This window comes from Protopterus annectens, chromosome 8.part0 (assembly GCF_019279795.1).
Source record: "Protopterus annectens isolate FY-2018-M chromosome 8.part0, PAN1.0, whole genome shotgun sequence".
In the NCBI taxonomy this organism is placed as follows: Eukaryota; Metazoa; Chordata; order Ceratodontiformes; family Protopteridae; genus Protopterus; species Protopterus annectens.
The window spans coordinates 1,152,099,984-1,152,123,998 of record NC_056741.1 but is presented as its reverse complement, the minus strand read 5'-3'; the positions used below and the strand labels follow the sequence as shown (position 1 = coordinate 1,152,123,998).

General features: G+C 44.2%; 1 protein-coding gene across 1 annotated transcript in view; it reads left to right on the top strand.

The window, feature by feature from the left end:
- Positions 1 to 24,015, top strand: part of LOC122808416 (survival motor neuron protein-like) — a 797,372-nt gene that overhangs the window by 412,656 nt on the left and 360,701 nt on the right. The window contains exon 4 of the mRNA XM_044079379.1: positions 21,559 to 21,839. Coding sequence (XP_043935314.1) covers positions 21,559 to 21,839 — 281 coding nt within the window. The remainder of the gene's footprint in view (positions 1 to 21,558; positions 21,840 to 24,015) is intronic.

The window sequence follows — 24,015 nt, the reverse complement described above, 5'->3', positions numbered from 1 at the left end:
AAAAATTAAAGTTTCTGCTGCTTCGGTATTTTGCAGTTTCGCGAAAATAAGTTCGATCAGTCAGCATTCGCATTTTTAAGCATTCGAGGATATAATATAGACCCAATAAAGACAATGGTATTAATCATGAATGTTAAGGGCTATAACCAGACTGTGTTTGAACTATTGAACAGCTGTAAATGTTACAAAGAAGTTAACAAGCTTGAAATTATTAAAAGTTTTTTTTTAAACTGATGTATTGCTTTATGATTTATTTACTCAAAGGTGTATTAGCTTAGACCTGTATGAATCCTTTACTGTACAGAAACCCAAGATGGCCAGAATCTTTGGGATTCCTAAAATTCAGAAAGATAAAACAAGGCCACCTTTTAGACTGGTTGTGGCAGCTATTAAACTGAGACTATCTCTATTTTTTTTGATGAAATGTTAAACCCTATTGTTCAGAAGTCAGAATACTACTTAAGGGATTCTTGGTATTTATTTTAATTGTTGCCCAACTGTGAGGTAAATGTTAAAGAAGGATTTTTGGTCACTTTGGATGTTAGAGCCATAGCAGCATACATCAAATACAAGGTGTAGATTTTGTGAAGAAATATCCAGGTTTACTGAATTCAGTAACACATTTCTCATTACTATTTGCACCTTGCTAGAAAAAATTCTTGAAAACATTTTTTTATGTTTCAAGAAAAATATTTTCAACAAATAAAGGGAGTAACCATGGGTGCTAGAGATGCACCCGGCGTTTGCAAATTTAGTCATGACTTGATGGGAAGAGGACTTTTTAAAAATGCAAGCTCTTTTTAAAAAGGTGTTTTTTTTTTTTTTCCTGGGGTGGTTCACTAGTGGAATTTGACCAGTTCTTTAATGAATTAAATGACAATGTTATTTTTGAAGTTCACTTTAAATAGCAGGGGGTCATCAGTCAACTATTTGTTTGACAATTACAGTCAATAGAGACATCAGGAATTTTGAGAGCAAAGTATACAGGAAGGAAATTTTGTTAAGTTATCTACACCACATAGTCAACCCCATGTTCATGAAACAGAATGTACTAAAAGGTCAGTTCATCAGGTTAAGTAGAATGACTAGTGATGATGTTATTTTTTTACAGAAGTAGAGATATTGAAAGGGTTATTCCTAAAAAGAGGCTAGAAGAACAATTTTTTGGACAATATTATGTCAGAAATTTCCCATAAGAGGCATGATAAATTTAAACCTATTCTTGGAGATAATCAGTTAAATATAACATCTTGTGATACCATGGTAGAAACAACTACATTCAACTGTTTAATAAAGCATTTCTTTTACCGGTTACTAAAAACATGGTACTGTACAGGAAGTTTTAAATACAAATTGGAAAATAATTTTAGCCAACAAGAACTTGGCAAAAGTGGTAGGTGACAAACTTACTTATAAAGAAGGGAACAGTCTGAAAGTTTTGTTTGAAAATTCTGATAGTTTGGGAAACACTAATAGCAACCTTTTTGAAACATTCAGATGCAATAATTGCAAATTTTGTAGGCATTTAATGGAAACGTCTTTCATATACATGAAAAGTTTAGGCAAAACGTTTTGGGACAGAAGTTATTACAGTTGTAATTCTACTGGAATGGTGTACATAGCGTTATGTGATATTTGTGACAGTTTTTATGTAAGGAAAGCCATTAGGAAACTCTATAAAAGAGTGTACGAACATATTACTGCCATCAAGAAACACGACACTAGTAATGCTCTAGCTAAGCATTCTTTGGAATGTGAGAATTTCAAGAAGTTTAGTGTTTTTGTGTTGGATAGTATAGCATTTGACATTTTCAAGGGCGACTGCAATAATTCCTGGGGTATAGGGAGGCTGAATGGCAGATAAGGTTAAATGCTGACAAAAACCTGGATTGAATGAGCACATAAATATTAAATGCTTTTTACAAATGCAAAGATTATAAGAAAAAATTAGATTTAAATTAATATCTATTATTTTTAGTTTTAATGTTTGTGTTTTATTTTTTATGTGATCAGTGTTATTTTTATTGTTTTCATGTTTATTTGCATAGTAGTTATGGTTAAGGTTAAGATATAGATGTATCTTTTTAAATTATGGGGAATTGATTGACATGTTTTATGAATAACTTCCATTTGGTAATTGTAAATACAAAAAGAAGGGGAAGTGATATTTTGTATTCTGATGAATATCCTGTTTGATTAAGGGTCGAAAGCAGTCGAGAAATGTTTTGTTTCCTCATTTATTTGTACTATTTCTGCACTATTTTTGCCTTGTTGCCATTGCACTGAACATGTTTTGTTGTTTTGATATTTACCACATCACTGGATCCGATGTTGTCTTTTCCATCTGGGTTCAACTTTTAGGTTGTCTGATGTGATGCCAGCCAGTTTCCACAGATTTCAGCCTACCTGACTCTGCTTCCTCTACCCATAACTCCCAGCTGCACTAGAGCTACCTCAGACCTAGTTTGCTGCCATTCCAGACAGCAGGTCGATTGTGTACTTCATTGAGTATATCCTTTTTCTGGCAGTTTTTTGGTAGTGTTAGAAAAACTAGGGAAGAAGAAGCTATCTGTGTCAGTTAGGTTAGCATGTTAGAGTGTGTCTGTGTGTTATGTTAGGTGTAGGTTGAATGGTTTGCTTAGCAGGATGTTTCCCGCCTTTAGGGCTGTTCTTGTAGTGCTTTTTTGCATGCATGTGTGTGTGTGTGTGAGGATTAGTTTGGGTATGTAATATGGCTAAAGGTTTTTAAAAGTAATGCATATGTGTGGGTGTAAGCTCCCATTTCAAGATGCCCATGAGCAGTCCATCTATTGTTTTGGGGATGCTCATCTTGAGTCCCCTTATACTATTTGCAACGGCATTATCTTTCATCCCATTAAATTGAATAGGGCCAAGTTGATGTTGAAGGGTCTTCCTTCAGGTGATTATTTGTCAGCCTCCTGTATTAAAGGGGAAAAGTTGAGTTAAAAAAAGGGTGCTATGCTAGGGACCCCAAAGTCTTAGAAGGGGACTGTAAGTTCTTGGTTCCATCATCTGCTGTGGCTGTTTCTAGTCTATTGGATCTGAAGGTCCTAAGAACTCTTGGATCTCCCATCCGTTTAGTTTTTGACACACTGGAGCTGATTGCCTTTGGGGCCAGTATCTCAGAGCCAATCTCCTTGGCTGCAGTTGTGGTAAAGACCCCTTCTCATGCCATTAGCATGCGGAGCCCTGTCAGGGCAAGAGGGGTTTATTCGGGCAAAGCTTTTCTCACTTTTCCCCTTCAACTCCGCAGGAGTTTTCAGTGGAGTCTTCCCCATCTCAGCCTCAGATCTGAGTTTCTCCAGCCCGGATCTGTAAGCTGGACCTGTTACCTGGGCAGTTAATCTTCCAAGCCTACCTCATTGGATTCCTTAACTTGGTCCATTGTAGCTTGAAGACATCAGAATTGGAGTAGTTGATGCGGTCCTTTTTACAGACACAGATTGAGTTAGGCCTCATCCCATCGACTCTGGGCCGTTGACCTGAAGCTACAGATCTGATATTGTTAATCCTCATTCAGTCATTACGCATGGGTATCGGTTCCGAGCTCGGAACCAAGCCGGCCATTTTCCAAGCTCGCGTCAGCTTCAAACTCTTGAGCTAAACTCTTACCCACAATCCCCCTCTCCCGGTTACCCCAGATTTCGTTTGCCGCGTTGCCATTCGGTCATGTCAAGCTACTTCTCTTGAGCTAAGTATAGTCTATTGTTGTTTAATTGCTTTACAGATTACTTTTCTGTCAGAAAAATTCATATTTTATTGTCTCTTACCCTATCGCATCTAATGTTCATAATTTCTTCAGGTTTTTCTGCTTTTTCTTTACCACTTTTACCACAAGGTATTCTGTCTTTACCATCGTTGGTAATCCGTTTCCCTTTTTCTCTCATACCTTCAGGTACTGTCTTGTACCATTGTTGGTACCTTTTCTGTTAATTAATTTGCTGTCATGGCAGATAAGAAAGGTAGTCCGGGGTTTAAGCGGTGTTCTGATTGTGGACACAAACTGCCTACTTCTGATGGACACTCTTTGTGTGTTTATTGTTTGGGAGCTTCCCATTTGTCTGTTGACCCACCCTGTGCTATTTGTGAGAACTTTTCTAATAGAACCTTGTTGGAAAGGAAAAACAAGCTGATACTGAAGGGACTTCTAAAATCTCCCTTTTCACAGGCTATTTCTGGGTCGGAGGTCTCAACCCCTCCTAGAGCCCATAAGAAAACCTTGGATGTTCCTACTAAGGCTAAATCTTTGCCTTCGCCCTGGCTGGGGACTCCCGCCAACCAAAACCTAAAAAGGCTAAAGTTTCGGCTCTGGAGCTCTCTGTCAGCCCCAGTGCTTTCGGTGCCTAGACCTTCGGCTCCATTAGTGATTTTGGCTCAGTCTTCTCCTACAGCCTTCTATATATCGGCACCGAGGGGCTCCTCGGTTCAGACCATTACCACTGTATCGGCACCGACCGTTCAGTCGGCGCAGACCTTGACCGCGTCGGCTCCGAGATCTTCCTCAGAACCGACACCTTTATTGTTGACTCCAGTTTTGTCGGTTTCAGCTTCGGCACTGGCAACCAGTTCGGCACTGATCCCTGTGTTGGTGCAGACAATGACCTTGGCACCGATGACTTCTTCGGTGCAGACAACAGTAGTCCAGTCTCTCGGCACCGTTGTCCTTGGTGCGGTCAGATGAGATGGGCACCAAGTTTGCCTCTTCTGTGGAAAGGCCTGTTTCTCCCTCAGTCTCTGTGAGGTCCACTAGAAGCCTTTCCGAACATGATGTGTTGCGTCTTGTGGACCAGGTACTCTTGGCCAGAGGTATCCCACCCCTCAGGAACTATCCTTCCTTGGGAGGTGATCACCCATCTCCAAAGACCCCTTCTTATTCTCCTCCTTCATTGCCTTTGAAGTCTATGGATATAACACAGTCTTCCCCTTCTATGGTTCCCTTTATGGATCTCAGTAAGGAACCACAGTTGCCTTCATGGCAGGAAAGTTTTGCTATGACCCAGGATGTCAGCTGTGACACGCATAGCTTGCTGCTCCACAGCCATCCAGGGACTCCGGGTTGTCAGGCTGAGCCACTTAGGGGAGGGGTGACCCCTGTCCTAGACATACACTCCTCTTCGGGTGGACCAGCCTTCCAACTGATGGAGAAGGCTTTTGCTGCTGCTGGCGATACCGGACTGTCTATACCTCCACCCTCCTCTGGTACACTGGTTTCACAAGTCGCATCTAACGGACACCGGGTGCAAGAGCCGCAGGACATATTCCCGCAGGAATCCCCTTTTCCGCTGTCTTCTCCAGCTTTTCCTGCTGAGGAGGTCCACCGGAAAAGTTCATGTAAGAGGAAGCACATGGACTCCACAGAGGAGTCCCTCACCGAAGACACAGATTTCGATGAGGGGGAAGGATCCCCTCGGTCACCCTCTTAGGTATCCTTTGGTGATATCCTCGAAATCCTGAAACAGAGGGGTGACTGTCAGTCTTCTAATCCAACCTCTGAGGAATCTGTGCTCCTGCAGGCTTTTCGCGCCCGACCCCCTACCTCCTGGGTTACTCCACCTGCTGATGAACTTGTCTGGCTCATCGTGCAGCATGCTTGGAAGGCTCCTGATACCATCAAAGCTATTCCCTGGAGGCCAGATAAGATCTTGTCCCCTCCTGCTTCGGATCCCCATTGGTCCAAAGGTCTTCCTGTGGATGCTTTGTGGTGGTGGCCACAACAAAAAAGGAATTGGCAGAAGAAGAATGCTAGACTGTCCATCCGCCTAACAAAGAGTCGGCCCTGGACAGGATAGGGAAGTGCACCTTTGCTTCAGCGACCTTTGCTATCAGGTCCCTGAATTATATGGCACATTTTACCAGGCTTCAAAGGGATCTGGTTTCTGAGCTGTCTGAAACCTTGGCTGGTGCCGTGTGTGATGAGGTCCGTGACAAAGTGGCCTCTCAGCTGGCCACCATTGAATCTATATCTAACTCCTCTATGTGACTGATATCTCACGCATCAGAAGGAGCAGTGGGTTCAGCTGCGGTCTTGAGACGACACGCCTGGATGCGCTTGTGCAACTTCGCAGAACCCTTTAAGTCTTCTTTTCTTAATGCCCCCATTGAGGCCTCCTCGTTGTTTGGGCCCAAAGTTAAAAGCACACTGGCCAGATGTGAACAGGATGGTAAGACCTTTTCTGCCGTAGGTGTCCGTTATACTTCCCCTTAAAGTGCTTTCTCCTGAAACCAAAAGAGTGGGAAGATATGGTTCAAGAAATCTCAGGGTCCTTTCCGTGACACAGAGGCTGAGTTCTCCCCCAGAGGCAGGGGGGGAAACTCACAGGGAAGACTCTCCTTTCAGGGCAGAGGGGGTCCACGTAACCAGGGTTTCAGGGATTCTTTCCCTGGTCAATCCTACCAGCGCTCCTGAAGAGCGGCCCAACTCCTTTCCTCTGGAAGTGGTTGGGGGACGTTTCTCCTTGTACCCTTCTGCCTGGCTAACCATCACCACCAATTCCTGGGTTCAAAGGATTATAACCAGAGGTTATCCATATCCCCTTCGATCTTTGTCCCGTCCCTTCAAAAAAATCTTCCTGACGTTCCACCCAGTCAGAGGTAAGAAGCAGCACTAGAGATAGAAAAGCTGCTAAGAAAGAGAGTCATCCAAATAGTCCCTCCAGACCAGATAGGATCCAGATTCTACTCAAGACTATTTTTGGTGCCAGAAAAAAACAGGGACTGGAGACCAGTTTTGGATCTCAGTGTATTGAACAAGTTTGAGAGAGTACAAAAATTCCGGATGGTCACAATACAGTCTATCCTCCTGCTTTTGGAAAAAGACGATTGGATGTGCTCTGTAGATCTTCAAGATGCGTATTACCACATAAAGGTGGACAGGCCATCAAAAAGATTTCTGTGCTTCCGTGCAGGAGCCAGTCACTACCAGTTCAGAGTACTGCCCTTCGGACTCTCTACAGCCCCCAGAGTGTTCACAAAGTGCATGGCAGTTGTCACAACTCACTTGCGACTTCAAGGATTCCAGGTGTTTCCATACCTAGACGACTGGCTCATTTCCGCCCCCACCAGACATCTACTGGAAAAAGCCCTGGCATACTCTCTCCTCACTGCTCAAAGGCTGGGCATAACCATAAACTGGCAGAAATCCAATCTCACCCCATCTCAGTCGACAGAATTCATAGGGGTTATCTTGGACACAAAAAACTGCAGAGCTGCTATTCCAGAGCACATAATTCTAAGGATAAAGCAACAACTAATTCCAATCCTTTCAAAGGAAAAATCCACGGCTCACTCGGTCCTACAGCTGTTGGGTTCCATGGCAGCCTCCATCACCATTGTTCCCCTGGGCAGATTTCACATGAAGCTTCTACAATGGCTACTGCTCACCCAATGGTATCCTTTTCACCATCCTCTTTCAGGCGTGATTCGAGTAACCCACAGGTGCAAACAAGATTTAAATTGGTGGATGACACACAATCTCTCACGATGGTCTCGCCTCTTCTCCCCACAGCAACCCAAGGCCACAGTGACCACGGACACCTCCCTGATGGAGTGGGGGGGGCTATGTTAGGGACAGACAGTCCAAGGCACTTGGTCCGAACTGGAGGCCCATCTGCATATAAATGTTCTAGAGCTGAGAGCATTCCATCCCCTGCTGCTGTCTGGAACAATTGCGATTCAATCAGACAACATGGCGGTGGTCTGGTACATCAACAAGCAAGGTGTAACCAAATCTTACCCCATTTGTCGAGAGGCCATGAGGATATGGCAATGGGCGATGGCTACCAACTGTTTTCTTCTAGCAATGCACATTCTCGAGAGTTCCATCGTGATAGCAGACAGACTCAGCAGGTGCATTTTTCAATCTCACGAGTGGTCCCTGAATCCCTTGATAGCAGCGGAGATCTTCCACCGCTGGGGCTGTTCTTGCTGCAACCTCTTTGCATCCCCGACCAACTACAAATGCAGCAACTACTTCGTCCTGATTCCCCCTCCGGGACAGTCACCCAGGGACTCTCTAGTCCACGATTGGCCCTTGGGTCTCCTTTACACATTTCCACCCTTTCCCCTCATTCCCCAGTTTCTGAAGAAAGCCTGTTGGTTGAAGAGCAAGGTGATCCTCATAGCACCATATTGGCCTCGACAGATTTGGTTCCCCTTCCTTTGGCCTCACCTACTAGATCGACCATGGATTCTCCATCCAACCCCGGAGTTGATCTCACACCCACAGAACCTGATTCATCCCAATTTGAACAGCCTGAAGCTCACGGCTTGGCTACTCTAATTCCCTTGATTGCCAGGCAGAATGATCTTTCTTTACCAGTATGTGATATTCTCATTGCTTTTCATAAGTCTTCCACTAGAATTACTTATCTGAGCAAGTGGAAAAGATTTACCTGTTGACTGAAAGATAAACAAGTAGACCCCCTTTCAGCACCAGTGTCGATAATACTAGACTATCTGGCCAACCTGTTTCAGTCGGGTCTATCGGCCTGTACCATTAGAGTTCATTTGGCTGCAATTTCTAATTTTCATGAGGGTGTCCAAGATTCTTCTCTTATGTCTCATAAATTGTGCAAGACCTTTATAAAAGGTGTGAATCATCTGAAGCCACCTTTTAGAGAACCTATTCAACCATGGGATTTATCATTAGATGTTCATCGTGTTTCACTGTTGCGGTCATTACTCTTGGGTTATCCTGCTGGCAGGCTACCCACAGTCGGACTATTAAGCGTCGGTTTGATTTTGCTTTCCATTACTTTGGCTGAAGATTCAATTATATAATGCCGTCGGAACAGCAGACCGGAGTTTCTAAAAAATGCAAGGAGAAAGAAAAGGATAGGCATCCGAGATCCAAAACCGACGATTAAGCTTATGCTAAGCCAGTCGCCGGTTTGCCGGTTCTCAATGAGGTGCTTTCGCAGCCCCTGGCACCCACTACCTCAGAGCCACAGGCCGCTGACGACTCCCACGTGGAGCCAGCTAGGCCTCTGGATACTCAAGGTATTGGACACTCGGAAACCATTCCCTCAGATGGGTCCGGAGCCACTGAGCAGGCATCGGCTTCTGAGGGTGTTTTCAGACCTACACAGTTGTATGTAAAACCTACTTCAGCTTCTAAAGTGAAAACTAAAGCAGCTCTTAAGACAAAGAAACAAGTACAGCATTCTCCAGGACAGACTTCCATGCCTAAAAAACAGATGCTCAAAATGGCCGAAGACCTAATTACTTTGATCAGCGGTTCCCATCCACCTCCTGACAAAAGGCCTAGGCAAGAGACAGACTATGATTCCTCAGGTCAGGTTTCCATTTCCTCTGACTCCTTTCTGTACAGGAATACTCTCTTCCTCCCTATGAGGATTCTGATGCTGAAGAATCTATCCCTTCAGCCTCTCCTCCTGAGGATTTTTCTTTTGGGGAAACCTTGCATACCATGAGGGAGCACTTCCAGTGGGAGAGCCAAGTCTATTCAGAATCAAAGAAAAGGCTTAAAGATTTCCTTTTACTACCTCAACACAGGCCTCTGGCTATTCCCCCTGTGTTAGAAATTGTAGATGATGTATTTTCAGAGTCCGGCCTTTCTCGTGACTCATTACCTCCAGCCCCTGTTAAACCAGAAGAGATATTACAGGGTTCCAGATTCACATAAATTTCTCTATAAAAACCCTGCTGCTGACCCAGAAACTATTTCTCAGGGTCCCAAAGGGGTCAAGGTTTCTATTGCAAAAAAATCCTATCCCCTCTGACAGGGATTTAAGGGCACTAGACAGATGGGGCAAAAAGGTTTACACTTCTGCTACTTTGGCTGTGAGGGCTATAAATTGTCAATTTCATATGATTAAATATCAGCAATGATTGATGTCACTGCTAAAACATAAAATGTTGGCAAATTCTGATTGTGCAGAAAATAAGGAAATGCAGGATTTATTGCATGCAACTGAAGAAGTGGGAAAGCATACATTGCAGTGTGGTTTTGATTCTCTGGAGGTCTCTTGCAGGGCCGCAGTTACGGGTTCTGTCATTAGGAGGCATGCTTGGTTAAAGGAACAGAATCTGCCTGATCATGTTAAAGCAAAATTATTAGATGCTCCATTACAGCATGATACCTTATTTGGTGTTAAAGCAGAGGAGGTGTTGAAGAAAATGGAGGACAAAGCGAAATCTATGCAAACAGTAAAGCATTTCTTACAGGTACAGCCACCAAGATTCAGCAGGAACTGGCCTACAAAGAATTGGTCCTTTCCAGTGTCAGGCCACAAAGAGGCAGGTACAGATGCCCCAGAGGCAGATACCAGCCCCAGGGCTCATACAGGCCTAAACAGTGGGGCGCTTCCACCTTCAAAAGCGGAGAAGACAAATCACAGCCATACAGGAAACAGTCCCAATGACTTGCCTCTGCCAGCACCAAGCACTTATCTTTTGGCAGCCTCCTTAGGGGGAATACTAGCACTTTTCTCTCTCAAAATTGGCACATGATCACCCAGGACAAATGGGTCCTGAAAATAGTGTCTCAGGGATACAGGTTCCATTTTCACGCCCTGCCAAAGACAAGATGAATGCCAGACCTGCCACTAAATCAATGGGCAGAGCCACAAAAACAAATTTCGTCCCTCATGGACATGAGGGCCATTCAGCAAGTACCACAGCAAGAGCAGGGACAAGGATTTTACTCAAGACTTTTCTTGGTACCCAGAAAGGACAAAGCCTGGAGACCAATACTGGACCTGTCTATTCTAAACACATTTCTGGACGTTCCAAAATTCAAAATGTTAACTCTGCAGCAGCTTCTGCCCATGATGGGTAAGAAGGCTTGGCTTGTAACTTTGGACCTAAAAGAGGCATACCTGCATATCCCAATCAGAAAATCTTGCAGAAGATACCTCAGATTCATAGCTGGCTCAGTGCACTACCAATTCTCTGCACTGCCCTATGGCTTATCTACTGCGCCCAGGGTCTTCACAAAATGCCTGGCACCAGTAATTGCATTTTGCAAACAAAGAGGAATTCAAATATACCCTTACTTGGACGACTGCCTTATACAAGCAGAGAACAAGGACATTCTACTAAAGCATCTGGCGTTCGTAAAAAGATTATTAATCTGCCTAGGGTACACAGTAAACGAAAAGAAATCAAAACTAGTGTCCTCTCAAGAGATAATATTCCTGGGTGCAAGCTTAAATACAACTGCCCAGATGGCTTATCTCATGCCAGACAAACAAAGGCAACTGACTTCTTACTTCAAAGTGTTGGCAACAAAGACCCAGTTATCTGCAAGAAAAATTCTGCAGGCTTTGGGCTTCATGGCATCCTGCATTCTGTTAATTCCATATGCCAGACTGCATATGAGGAAACTTCAGTGGTACCTGAAAAGTGTTTGGTCTCCACATTGTCACAGCCTGGAAACTGCGATTGCCCTCATTCCTTGCCTGTAACAGGAGTTTCGATGGAGGGCACAGGCCTGTCACCTAAACAAAGGAAAGCCATTCACTCTACCCACAGCCAGGCAATCAGTAACAACAGATGCATCATATTATGCCTGGGGGGCCCACATGGCAGGAAAGTGTATTCAGGGCACATGGCCCACAAGCCAAATGCATCTACATATCAATCAAAAAGAGATGCTAGCTGTTCAGAATGCCCTGACAGCTTTCAAGGACCTACTTCATCCTGGACAACTACTGATAAGGACGGACAATACAACAGTCATGTAGTACATAAACAAGCAGAGAGGCACACATTCCTACCCCCTGTGCAGACAAGCCATGGCTTTGTGGGACACAGCATTGACTTATCAAGTACACCTGCAAGCACAATTCCTGCCAGGAAAGAAAAATACTCTGGCAGACAAACTAAGCAGAAACCTCACGGATCCCCACGAGTGGGAACTGGATCCTCAAGTCTTCAGCATGATAACAAAGGAATGGGGATGCCCAGACATAGATCTATGTGCCTCCCCTCACAACTGCCAACTACAGAGATTCTGCACAAGGACTTATCACAAGCAAGCATGGAAAGTGGATGCTCTATCATTCAACTGGACAAGCCTAACAGTATATGCCTTTCCTCCTCTGCCTGTCCTCCCCAAGGTACTTCTAAAGGTCAGACAAGAGAAGCCAAAAATGATTCTGATTGCCCCAGACTGGCCACGCCAGCACTGGTACCCAATTCTAAAAAGCTTGTCTCAAGGCCCAGCCTGGACATTGCCTCTCATTCCTCACTTACTGACCCAGTGAAACAATCAGATCCTCCACAGCCAACTCAGGACCCTAAATCTGGCAGCATGGCGGATAATGTAGCCATTCAGAGCACACCTCTCTCTAAAGCAGTGATGGACATTATTTTGGAGGCCAGGAGGCCCAGTACCAGAAAATCTTATGCAGAAAAATGGAAAAGATTCTGTGCTTGGAACCAGGCACAAGGAATTGACACGTTGGCACCAAATATTCCTCAGATTTTACAATACCTAACTGAGATGCTGGACAAAGGCCTATCCTTTTCATCAATTAAAATCCATGCCTTTGCCATTTCAGCTCCTTACAATACGGAACCACCGATTTTTTCTCATCCATTGCTAAGGCAGTACCTCAGGGGTGCCAAAAACTTAAGACCACCAAGGAGAGCCCCATTACCTGCATGGGACCTCAACTATGTCTTGAAAAAACTCACACTACCGCCTTTTGAGCCAGCCAATACAGCTGATATAAAGTTCTTATCTTGGAAAACAGCTCTGCTCCTAGCAATAACCTCTGCAAGACGAGTCTCAGAGTTACAGGCACTCATGGCTGTGGAACCTGTCATCATTTTCCATCCAGACAGGGTATCTCTAAGGACGAACCCAACATTTATGCCTAAGGTAGTGTCCAGTGTGGCCCTTAACAGAACCATTCATTTGCCTACTTTTTATCCAAACCCACAGAATAAGGGTGAGAGACTCCTGCATTCTTTGGACATACACAGACAACTGCGCTTCTACTTGGACAGAACTAAAGCTTTCAGAAAGACTGAGCAACTCTTAGTGGCATATGCTGCAGGATCTCAAGGAAAGCCCATCTCAAAGCAGACTATTTCAAAATGGATAGGCCACTGCATTCGTTTTTGCTACTCACAACATGGCAAATCAATGCCTAAGGGCATTAGGCCACATTCAACCAGGGCAGCAGCCACTTCAGCAGCCTTTCTCAGAGGAGTACCAACCAAAGATATTTTAGAGGCTGCAACTTGGAGTTCAGTGCACACTTTTACCAAGCGCTACCATTTACCTCTCTACTCTAAATCCAGAACAGGCTTTACCACTGCAGTTCTACAGGGCCTTATAGCCTCTCCTAATCCTATTTAGGCCAAGCCACCCAACCTCAGCTTTGGGATTCATCCCAAGAGTAATGACTGCAACAGTGAAACACGATGAACATAGTACAGTTGTGTACCTACCATAAATGTAGATGTTCAAGTGTATTCACTGTTGCAGTCCAGGTTACCCACCATCCCCCTTGTCTTTGCTGGGACTTATCTATACTTCTCTATCCTATACAACCTATGTGGTGTATTTGCTTGTAGATGAAGGAAATGTTTATTTTACTGCATGCATAACTATTGGCGTAATTTTTAGCCTACCATTTTGGGGGCACCTGACATCAGGGGCAAGAAAAACTGAAGAAAATGGCATCTGCTGCATCTTTTATACCCCTGGCGCACTGACGTCAGGGAGGAGGCGACAGCAACCGACGCCGGACCTAGACTTTGGAATTCAGGCCGACTGCGAGTAGCCTGCCAGCAGGATAACCTAAGAGTAATGACTGCAACAGTGAATACACTGGAACATCTACATTTATGGTAGGTACACAGCTGTACTTTCTACAGGCTCTGACAATGTCACCTTTCGAACCAGCCTCTTCTTGCGACCTCAAGTATTTGTCATGCAAAACCTTGTTTTTGGTCGCTATTACTTCTGCCAGTCGTATTTCTGAACTTCAAGCTTTATGTATCAATAGTCCATACTTGATTTTTCATAGAGATGAGTGTCTCTGAGAACTAATCCGTCATTTCTGCCTAAAGTGATCTCTGAAATGTGCATTAATCAAGCCATTGAATTGCCAGTTTTCTTTCCCAATCATTCAAACAGAGGAGACCGGCTCGGTTCCGAGCTCGGAACCAATACCCATACTTAATGACTGAACGAGGATCAACAATACAGATGGAACGTTATGGTAAGCCATAACTTCTTTTTCCTGCACCCTGGTTTCCTCCCTCAGGCCCTATGGATCCGAGGTCTTCAGTGCCTTCCATTTCTCAGAATCGGATCTGATGGCCTGGCAGATCTCGACTGGTTTTCTAGGAGCCAGGCAGAACTCTGAGCTGACAGGACAAGGCAGGGGACTGTGGGTCTGGTTCGACAATTCCTGTTTCAGGGTTGTCCCTCCCACTTGGGGCCTGTGCTCTAGATAGTTTGGCCCTAGTCTTGACATCGTGGTAGAACAGAATGGCTCCAGATTCAGGTGTGTCCTTGGGGGTCTTTGTACCGTAGGTCTGCTTGTTTCAATTGGCCTGCATCTGCCTTTGCTTTTAGCATTGTAGAAGGAATGTTATCCCATCAGGAAAGGGAATGGTCTTGTGCAACCATGGTCCCTCCCTTCCACTTCCATGCCTTTGACCGCTACTCAGCTGGCTCTGGGACAGCTTGCCTAGGTGGCCTCCAGTCTGTCCTCCCTGTAGGGCCCATGGCCTTTTCCACCCCCCTCCTCCGGAGTCTCTGAGGCAGGAAGTTTTGGGTAAGAGACAGTGTAAGAAGAATCACCTGGACTCACCCGAAGAGTCCCTGACTGAGGACACCAACCTCGAGAAAGGGGAAACGTGCTCCAAATATTCCTGTGAAGCCGGCTCTTTCTGCACTCTTTTGGACCTCCTTCTCCAGCATGGAGGTTGACCTGCCAAAGCCCCTTCTCATGAGGAGTTGCTGTTTTTGGAGGCCTTTGGGGTTGACCCAACCTGGGTGGTTCCCCCTCTGGATGCATTTATTGACCTGGTGTCCCAGAGGGTTTGGAAGGAGCCCAGTATGGTGGAACCGATCCCCAGAAAGCCTGACAAGATCTTCACCCCTCTTAAGGATTGAGAATACTGCAGTAAGGGTCCTGCCATGGATGCAATAATTGTGGTGGTGCTGGCCACTAAAAAATATATTTAGGAGAAGAGTTCCTCTGTCAGTCTCTCATGTAGAGAGTTTCAGGCATTGTACCACTTGGGGAATCATGCGTGCACCTCAGCCACATTTGCACAGAGGGCATTAAATTGTCTAGCTCATTTGACCAGACTTTAGTATGACATTGCGTCAGAAGTGTCAAGAGTGGTTGACACAGCAGACTCTGGGCTCTCAGTAGGCTCAGCTGTCCACCCTGCAATCCATCACTAACGTGTCCATGTGTCTGCTTTCCAGTGCAGCTGATGGCATGTCCTGGGCAACTTGTGCCAGCATCACCAAGCTTGGATGGGGTTATGTTTCTTAACTTTGTTGACTGCTTTAAGACATCCCTGATCAATTCTCATTTGATGGCACTTCACTTTTCAGGCTGAAGGTCAAGGACACTTTAACTAGGAGTGAGCAAGAAAGAAAGATGCTGTCTGCCATTAGAGTTTGTTTTGCTACATCTCAACATCTCTTTTGGAACCAGAAGGGGGAAAACATCTCTTTTGCAGGAAATCACAGCAGTCCTTTCAAGAGGTTCCTTCTGAGGGTTTCACCTGCAGCAGGGGGACAAACACAGTGGACGCATCCTAATTGCAGGGTTGGTCCACAGAACCAGGGCTTCCATGTTGCTTTTCCAAGAGGCCCTTTTGAATAACTGTGAAGGGTTGCCTGATTGTCCTTCTCTGGAGGCTGTCGGGGGTCCACTGGCTTTATACCTGCAAACATTGGAGGCCATCTCTTTGGATACATGGGTGTTGAGTCGTATCCTGAGGCTATTCAGTTCCATTTTTACCTCCAGAGACTATTCAGTTCCAATTTTACAAGTTCCAAGTATAAATCCCAAATGGCTTCAGTCATGTCAGCCCATCAGAGAAGAGTGGCAGCCACTGAAATTCAGAAGCTGCTAGCAAATTGAATCATGCAGTCAACAATGATATGTGGTCTTCCCAAGGTTATTTTAGATTCCGAAGAAAAACAAGGACCACAGTCCAGTCCTGGATTTGAGCAAGTTGAATCAGATTGTGAAGCAGCCCAAGCTCTGGATGACCACATTGCAGTCCATTCTGTCCCTGCTGAGGAAGGATGACACGATAAGCTCAATCGATTTCAAGGATATATAAAGATCGCAAGTCAGTCCTGGAGATTTCTGCACTTCTGCCTGGGGAAACTGATCATTACCAAGTCAGAGTGCTGTTATTCAGTCTCACCACTGCCCCTGGGTGTTCACTAACTTTATGGCAGTAGTAGCATCGTGGCTCAGGTTACAGAGGTTCCAGGTCTTTTCCTACTTGAGAAATTGGCTGTTAATTGCCTCACAAGAGCAGCCCTAGTCAGGCCAGGGACACCTTACTGCAGCTGTCCAGTTCCTTAGGGATCATGGTCACATAGCAAAAGTCTAGTCTCCATTCTGTTTAGACCCTAGAGTTTTTAAGTTGCCAGTTAGACATTATCTCCCAAATTACCAGAGTCCAGAGTATTGAACCATATGTATCTGTCAGGTTCCTTGCTTTCTTACAGGGACTCTCCAGCTTATCTTCTTCTCAGGCTCTTGGACCAATTGGTGGCCACCATGTGTTTAGTTCCCATGGCCAGGTGTCACATGAGAACACCACAGTGGACTCTGGTGCTGTAGTTGTCGTACTTAACTCATCTGATGGACTTTCCTATTTTTCTGACCATTATTTGTAAAGATCAGATCAAGTAGTGGTTAGTTCCCTTGGCATCCACCAGAAGACAGTTTGTTCTTCCCCTCCTCAGGCTGTGGTCACAACAGATGCTGCTGTTCTGAGTTGGGAGGGCATTTTGAAGGGAGGACTCTCCAGGGGACGTGGTCTGCTACCGAGGCCAACTTGCACATTAGTGTCTTGGAGATGAGGTTGGTCCTCCTTTTGTTGCAGACTTTAAAGGGTGTTCTCCCAAAGAGTGTGATTTCTGTCCAGACAGAAAATATGCTGGTGGTCTGGTGCCAGAACCACCAGGAAGGAACCTGTTCTTTACCTCCTTTTTCAGGAGGCCACGAAGGCATTTCAGTGGCTGATTTCATCTGCACTATTTCTGATTACAGCACACATCCTCTGGAAGTCCAACATATTAGCGGACAGTTTGAGCAGGAACATTTTCCATCTTCGCAAGTGATTTCTAAATCTGAAAGCTGCTGCTCAAATTTTTCATCACTGAGGCACCCCATGTTGCAACCTGTTTGTGTTCCTAGTCCTGTCCAGCACCAGGTGTAGCAGCTGTTATGCCTTAGTTTCCCCTCAGGAACAGTCACTCTAGGATGCTGTCCTGCATGTTTGGCCCCTAGGTCATCTGTATGTGTATCCTCCAACCCCTTTTCTTTAGAAAGTGACCCATTGCAGAGTGACTGTAATCCTCACTGTCCCTTTTCAGCCACACCAGGTGTGGTTCCCCTTTCTTTGGCCTCTTCTGAGGTACCATACTTGGGTCCTAGATCCCATTTTGAATCTAATTTCTCACAGGCGGGCCTGGATGCACCCAACCTTCAGATGTTCAGGTTAACCACATTGTTTTTCCAATTCCCTTGATGGTCAGGAATCTCATTCTGTGAGGCAGAGTCGTACATATCTTAGCTTCTTCCCAGATATCTGCTCGTAAGGTATATTCTACTAAGTGGAAGTGCTTTGCCTTGTGGGCTACCTCTCAGGGCTTCGATCCTTTTTCAGCATCATTGGAGGCCATCCTGGGCTTTCTTGCAGATTTATTTAATTTGGGATCCAGTTATTCTACTAATAAAGTACAATTGGCAGCTATATCCAATTTTCGCATTGATAGTGATAATGTGCCATTGGCTGCCCTTAAGACCTCAAAGACTTTTCTTGCAATCTTATTGCTTTGCTTTCCTGTCAAAGACCCTGTCCCACCTTGGGACTTTGATTGTCGATTTGAAGTTGTTGCCTTGGAGCTGCAGGTTCCGTCTTCAGTCCCTCCTTATTTGTTCTTTCATCGAGACAGAGTGTCCCTCAAAACAGATCCTGCTTTTAAAGTGATGCCTGAGAATAATTTAAACCAGTTCATTCATTTGCCAGTATTTATTTCCAGTTTCTTGATTGGGGTGAATGTCTGCTGCATTGTCTTGATAGCCATAGGAAGTTGAGGTATTAGTTGGAGAAAAATGTCCTTTAGAAAATTTGATAAGTTATTTATTTCCTTTTCTAAGACTTGACTGAGTGCACCTGTATCTAGGATCACTCTAAGCGGCTGTCTGATGGTATTTTCTTTGAGTATAGTTTGAAGGGGAAATCTTTGCGTCACAAACCCAAACATCATATTACCAGAGCTACGGCTACTTCCACATTTTTTTCCCCAGTACTACTTTGGATGACATCTGTGCAGCCGCTACTTGGGTGGGTCATCACACGTTCGTGTCCCACTACAAATTGGATATCCAGTGGAAGCATTGTGCTACTTGGGTGGGTCATCACACGTTTGTATCCCACTACAAATTGGATATCCAGTGGAAGCATTGAGTTTCATTTGGTTCCACCATATTGCACAATATCCTACCTAGGGTTTTACTTGGTTGAGAAGTCTGAGCCCAAACGGAAGAGGCAACAATGGATACGAACGTTATGTACCATAGTGATAGATCCGTGTTGTCTGTTTTTGTCTGGTTCAACAAAGCTCAGGATTCTCTCTCTCCTTACCCATAATCCCTTCCAAACCCTACAATCTGATGATGGCAGTTTTTATTCTACCTTCAACTAATGGGTTTGGATTCTATCCTCGGATCTGACGTAGCCATTACTAAAACTCGTGGTACCCAAGAAGCTCTCAAGCTCATCCCTTACACATAATTCACCTGCCTTAAGTCCCCTAGATCTCATTTGCTGCTTTCAGCGAAAGAGATGGTTAATCATTGCTCCCAAGTTTCTCTAGATAAGTGTTTTCAAATTTATGTTTTAACTACTTAATCATACTATTTTATAATTTTTTCAGTATTCTCTTTCTCCTTTCTCTTAGGCCCTTACCACTAAGTATCATTGCCTTTCTTTAGTGTTTTTCATCTGTTCTGTGTCATACGACTTTTCATACTTATGTGAATTACTGTTTTTGGTAATTATTCTAACTTTTTAACTATTTAACCATTGACTATTCCTACACCATAGTGTATTTCTTTTACCATTGTTTGTATTTTTGATTTACTTTCTTCCTTCAAAAAAAAATAAAATAAAAAAGGATCTTCTATTGTTATGGCAGATAAAAGTACAGCTGGTTTCAAAAAATGTGTAAAGTGCGGACACGCATTACCTATGTTGGATGCACATACCACTTGCGTATATTGCCTTGGCCCCTTACACTTAAAAGAAGATTGCTCTATTTGCCACAGGTTTAATCCTAGGGCCTTAGTTGAGTGAAGAAATAAACTTACTTTAAAAGGTCTTTTGCCTTCTACTTTTGAGGACGCTATATCTGGAGCCCAAAACTAAGAGTAAAAACTTTACGTATTTGTCCCCTGGACCTTTGACCTCATCTTTGTCTCAGAGACTGCTAAGAAAAGACAAAACCTGGATCCAAGAAAGTCTACAGGCTCACCCTCAGATCCCAAAAGGAAGACCATTTAGGATTCAACTTCCTTGGACCTGACAACAAAACTCTCTAATGTGTCTGATTCAGGTTCCATCATTCTGTCCAGGACTACTTATTCTGCATCTGTGGACCCCGTAACTTCAAAGGCTTCATCACTCTTTGGCTAAACACTGCTCCAAATCTCCCTCTGTGACTTCCACTTGCTCATCCAGAAGTCTGACATAAGAGGATGTGGAAAGAATGATGAGGAAGATTCCCTCTGCGCAGAGTCAGATGGGTGTCCTAACGGCTGCTACTTCTTTGCATCAGGAGGTCCGATCTTCAACATCTTCACCACTGCAAGTTCCTCCTGCGATCCCTACTATGGCTTCGGAGTCTCTGGATCTGAGTTTCTTGGATATGTCTAGCTCGGATCCAAAGTTACTGTTATCTTCAGATCCGAAGCTAACTCTGAGTGTTCAGGTCAGTCGGATCTGGAGGGCTCTTGAATCTGAAGCTGCCCTGTCGAATCCGAGGTATTGGAGTCGACTCCAAGGTTGTTGGAGCCTTCTCTGTACCTTGGAGCCTTAGAACTGGATAGCTTGGGCAGCACCCCAGAAGCTTGTCTTCTCAGTGCCGGGGCCTTCTATCTCAACAGGAAGAGCTCCCTTTGAGGTTACGAAGACAGTGTTCTCCACTACGGCATGTCTTTATTTGACCCCACAGTGAAGGACACATTATCCAGGTATGAGAAGGATACCCCTCAAAGATCCTTTTCTAGGACTCAACAAGATGATAGGAGAATGTGATATGAGAAGTCCCAGCGTTCTTTCCAAGATGCAAGTGGAGAAAGTTCCCTTGGGGCAGAGGGGGGTACTGTAATGGTCGATGCCGCCCAGTGGCAGAGGAGGCCCACAAAACCAGGGTTCCAGAGATTACTTCTCTGACAGACCCTAACAGCACTCCTGAAAGGAAGCCTGATTGTCTGTCTGTGGAGGCAGTCAGGAGTCAACTATCCCTGCAACAAAGAGCCTGACTAAGTATAACGAACGATAGTTGGGTGTAGTGGATTATATCCAGAGGTTATAAGATACCCTTTTCTCTTCCTCCATCTACTCAGAAAAAAGTCCTTGACATTCCACCCAGTCAGAGGGAGGAAACAGCAATTCAAATTCAAAGGTTGCTAGAAAAAAGTCATCCAAGAAATCCCCTCAGATCAGATGGAATCCAGAACTTACTCAAGATTTTTTTAATACCAAGGAAAACGGACTGGAGAAAAATCTTAGATCCCAGCAACTTAAGTTAGTTCAACTTATCAAGTTTTGGATGGTCACGGTTCAGTCCATTCTCCCCTTTCTGGGCAGGTATGACTGGATATGTTCGTTAAACCTTCAGGATGCGTACTGTCATATAAAGATGAACAGACAGTCCAGAAGGTATTCTATGCTTCCAGCTGGGAGCCAGTCACTGCCAATTCAGAGCTCTGCCCTTCGGTCTCACTACAGCCCCCAGGGTGTTTACCAAATGCATGACAGTAGTAGCAGCAGACTTGAGACTGCGAGGATTCTGAGTGTTTCCATATCTAGGCAACTGGCTCATAACCGCCCCAACCAGGTATCAATTGATAAGGGTAGCAGATCAGGTTCTTCTCTCATCTGGGGATAACCATAAACTACAAGTGTCAACTACAACCAGCTCAAAGTTTGGAATTCGTAGGAGCAATTTTCAACACAAAGTCAATAGTAGCATCACTGTCTCCTGCAAGAATATAAACTATCAGATCACAGATCAGAAAAATAATCTACAGTACCAAAATTTCAGCTTGCTTGATCCTTCAGGTTCTCGGGTTAATGTCAGCAGCGGTAACCTTAGTGCCTTTAGCCAGGTTTTATATGAGGGTTCTCCAATGGTTGTTAGCAACACAATGGTCAATACTTTACCAATATATGTTGACTCTGATATGAATTACTCAGACATGCAAGAGAGAACTCAGGTGGTGAATTCAATCAGATCACGTTTTACAATGCCATTCATTCATTCCCCCTCATCCCAAGACCATAGTAACGATGGATGCTTCCCAGTTGGATTTGGGAGCCTTTTCTGGGGAAAAAAGCCCAAGGTACATGGTCCCCTGAAGAGGCCAACTTGCATATCAGTGTCCTAGAGATAACAGCAGTGCTGTTAGCATTGCAGGCCTTCCAAGATGCTCTCCCTCCAGGGACGACTGCAGTTCCAATGGACAATATATCAGTAGTTTGGTACATCAACAAACAAGGATGGAACAAGTCATACCCTTTGTATTGAGATGTGCCCAGAGTGTAGCAGTGGGAGATCTCATCCAGCCATTTTCTCATAGCAACACACATTCTGAGGAAATCTAGTCTGATAGCAGACAAACTGAGCAGATACATTATTCTACCTCATGCGTGGTTTCTTAACAAGAAAGTGATGGAAATTATTTTTCGTTGATGGGGCTAGCCTTGCTACGATCTTTTTGCCTCCCCCTAAACAACAAATGCAGCAGCTACTTTGCCCTAATCCCCCCTGAGGGGGAATCCCCGAGGAATGGTCTACGTCATGATTGCCCCCCCCCGGTTTACTTTATGCCTAACCACCAATCCCATTGACTCCAAAGTTTCTGCAGAAAACTGTTAGGTTCAAGAGCAAAGTCATCCTCATTGCACCTTACTGGCCTCCACAAGTATGGTTCCCCTTCCTTTGGCCTCACTTCCTTTATCAACATTGGGTTCTGGATCCAATTCTAGACCTCCTGTATCACCTAATTGGTATGGTTCATCCAGACCTTTCAGACTACAGGCTGACGGTCTGGTTTCTCCAATTCCATTAGTAGCTAGATGACCTATGTTCTCTTCCCCTGTCCAAAATATACTTTTTTCTTCCCATAAACCTTCTACATGAAAACGTTATACAGTTAAATGAAAAAGATATGTTTACTGAACTCAACAGAATCATGTTGATCCTTTTTCAGCTCAATACATAACATACTGGAGTTTTTGGCCCTGATTTTTAAAGGAGCTAGCTCCCCAACAATTAAAGTTCAGTTACCTGCAATATCAAATTTTCACATTGGATTTGAAGGTGCTTCATTGGCCTCTCGTAAATTATGCAAAATTTTCTTGGAAGACACTCTTCTTTTGAGACCCATGTTTAAGGACCCTACCCTACTATGGGATCTCAGTTTGGTACTGCAGGTTCTCATACATTCCCCATTTGAACCAGCAGCTAAGTGTGAACTTAAGTATCTTACCTGGAAAACTGTTTATCTGGTAGCTGTTATCTTTGCTAGACTAATTTCAGAGGTTCAAGCTTTGTCTTCAAAACCTCCATATTTGATCTTCCACAGGGATAGAGTGACGCTACAAACTAATGCCTCTTTCCCATGGTGGTGTCAGAATCTAATAACAACCAATCCATTAATTTACCAGTATTCTTTCCAGATTTTGCAAACAAGGGTGAATGCATATTACATTTATTGGATGTTCACAGGCAATTGTGTTTTTATCTGCACAGAACAAAAGAGATCAGAAAAGTAGACCAATTGTTTGTTTGCTTTGCTTTGCAGTCCTGAAATTAGGTAAACCAGTCACAAGTTACTTTAGCCAGAAGGCTAACTGATAGCATTTCATTCATATATAACACACATTGGGAATTACCTTGCCAAAACCGGTACAACCTCATTCAGCTAGATCCATGGTGACTTGTTCAGTTTTTTTATCCAGAGCTTCCATGGATTACATATGTTCAGCAGCAACTTGGGCTACTCCACATACATTAACTTGGGCTACTCCACATACATTTGTTACTCATTACAAATTTGATCTGGTCTCCAGGGGTAGAGCATTGTTTGGTTCAGCTGTGCTTAGGAATATCCTTCCTTAGAGTCCACCCAGGATTATAAATAGCTGGGGATTCTGTCCCATCAGTTGAGGATAGATTGAAAATTGACAACATCAGTTAAAGAAGTTATGTATTCACCATTGCGTTCCATCTGTGTTGTCCTTTTTCATTCTTCCTCAGCTTCCCACCTGTCAACCCCCATCCCTTCTTTTCACAAACTTGTCTAAGAGCGAGTCTTTACAGGGATATCACTGTCCTTTATATTGAGATCCAGATATGTTTTTTCCTCTATAAAACATATTTTTCTGTTCTAGTAAATTCAGCAAACAAGATCTGAGGGGACTTGAGGCAGGTGCATTATGGGTAAGGGATGAGCTCGAGAGCTTCTTGGTTACCATGAGCTTTAGTAACGTCTGAGTCAGATCTGAAGATCGGAT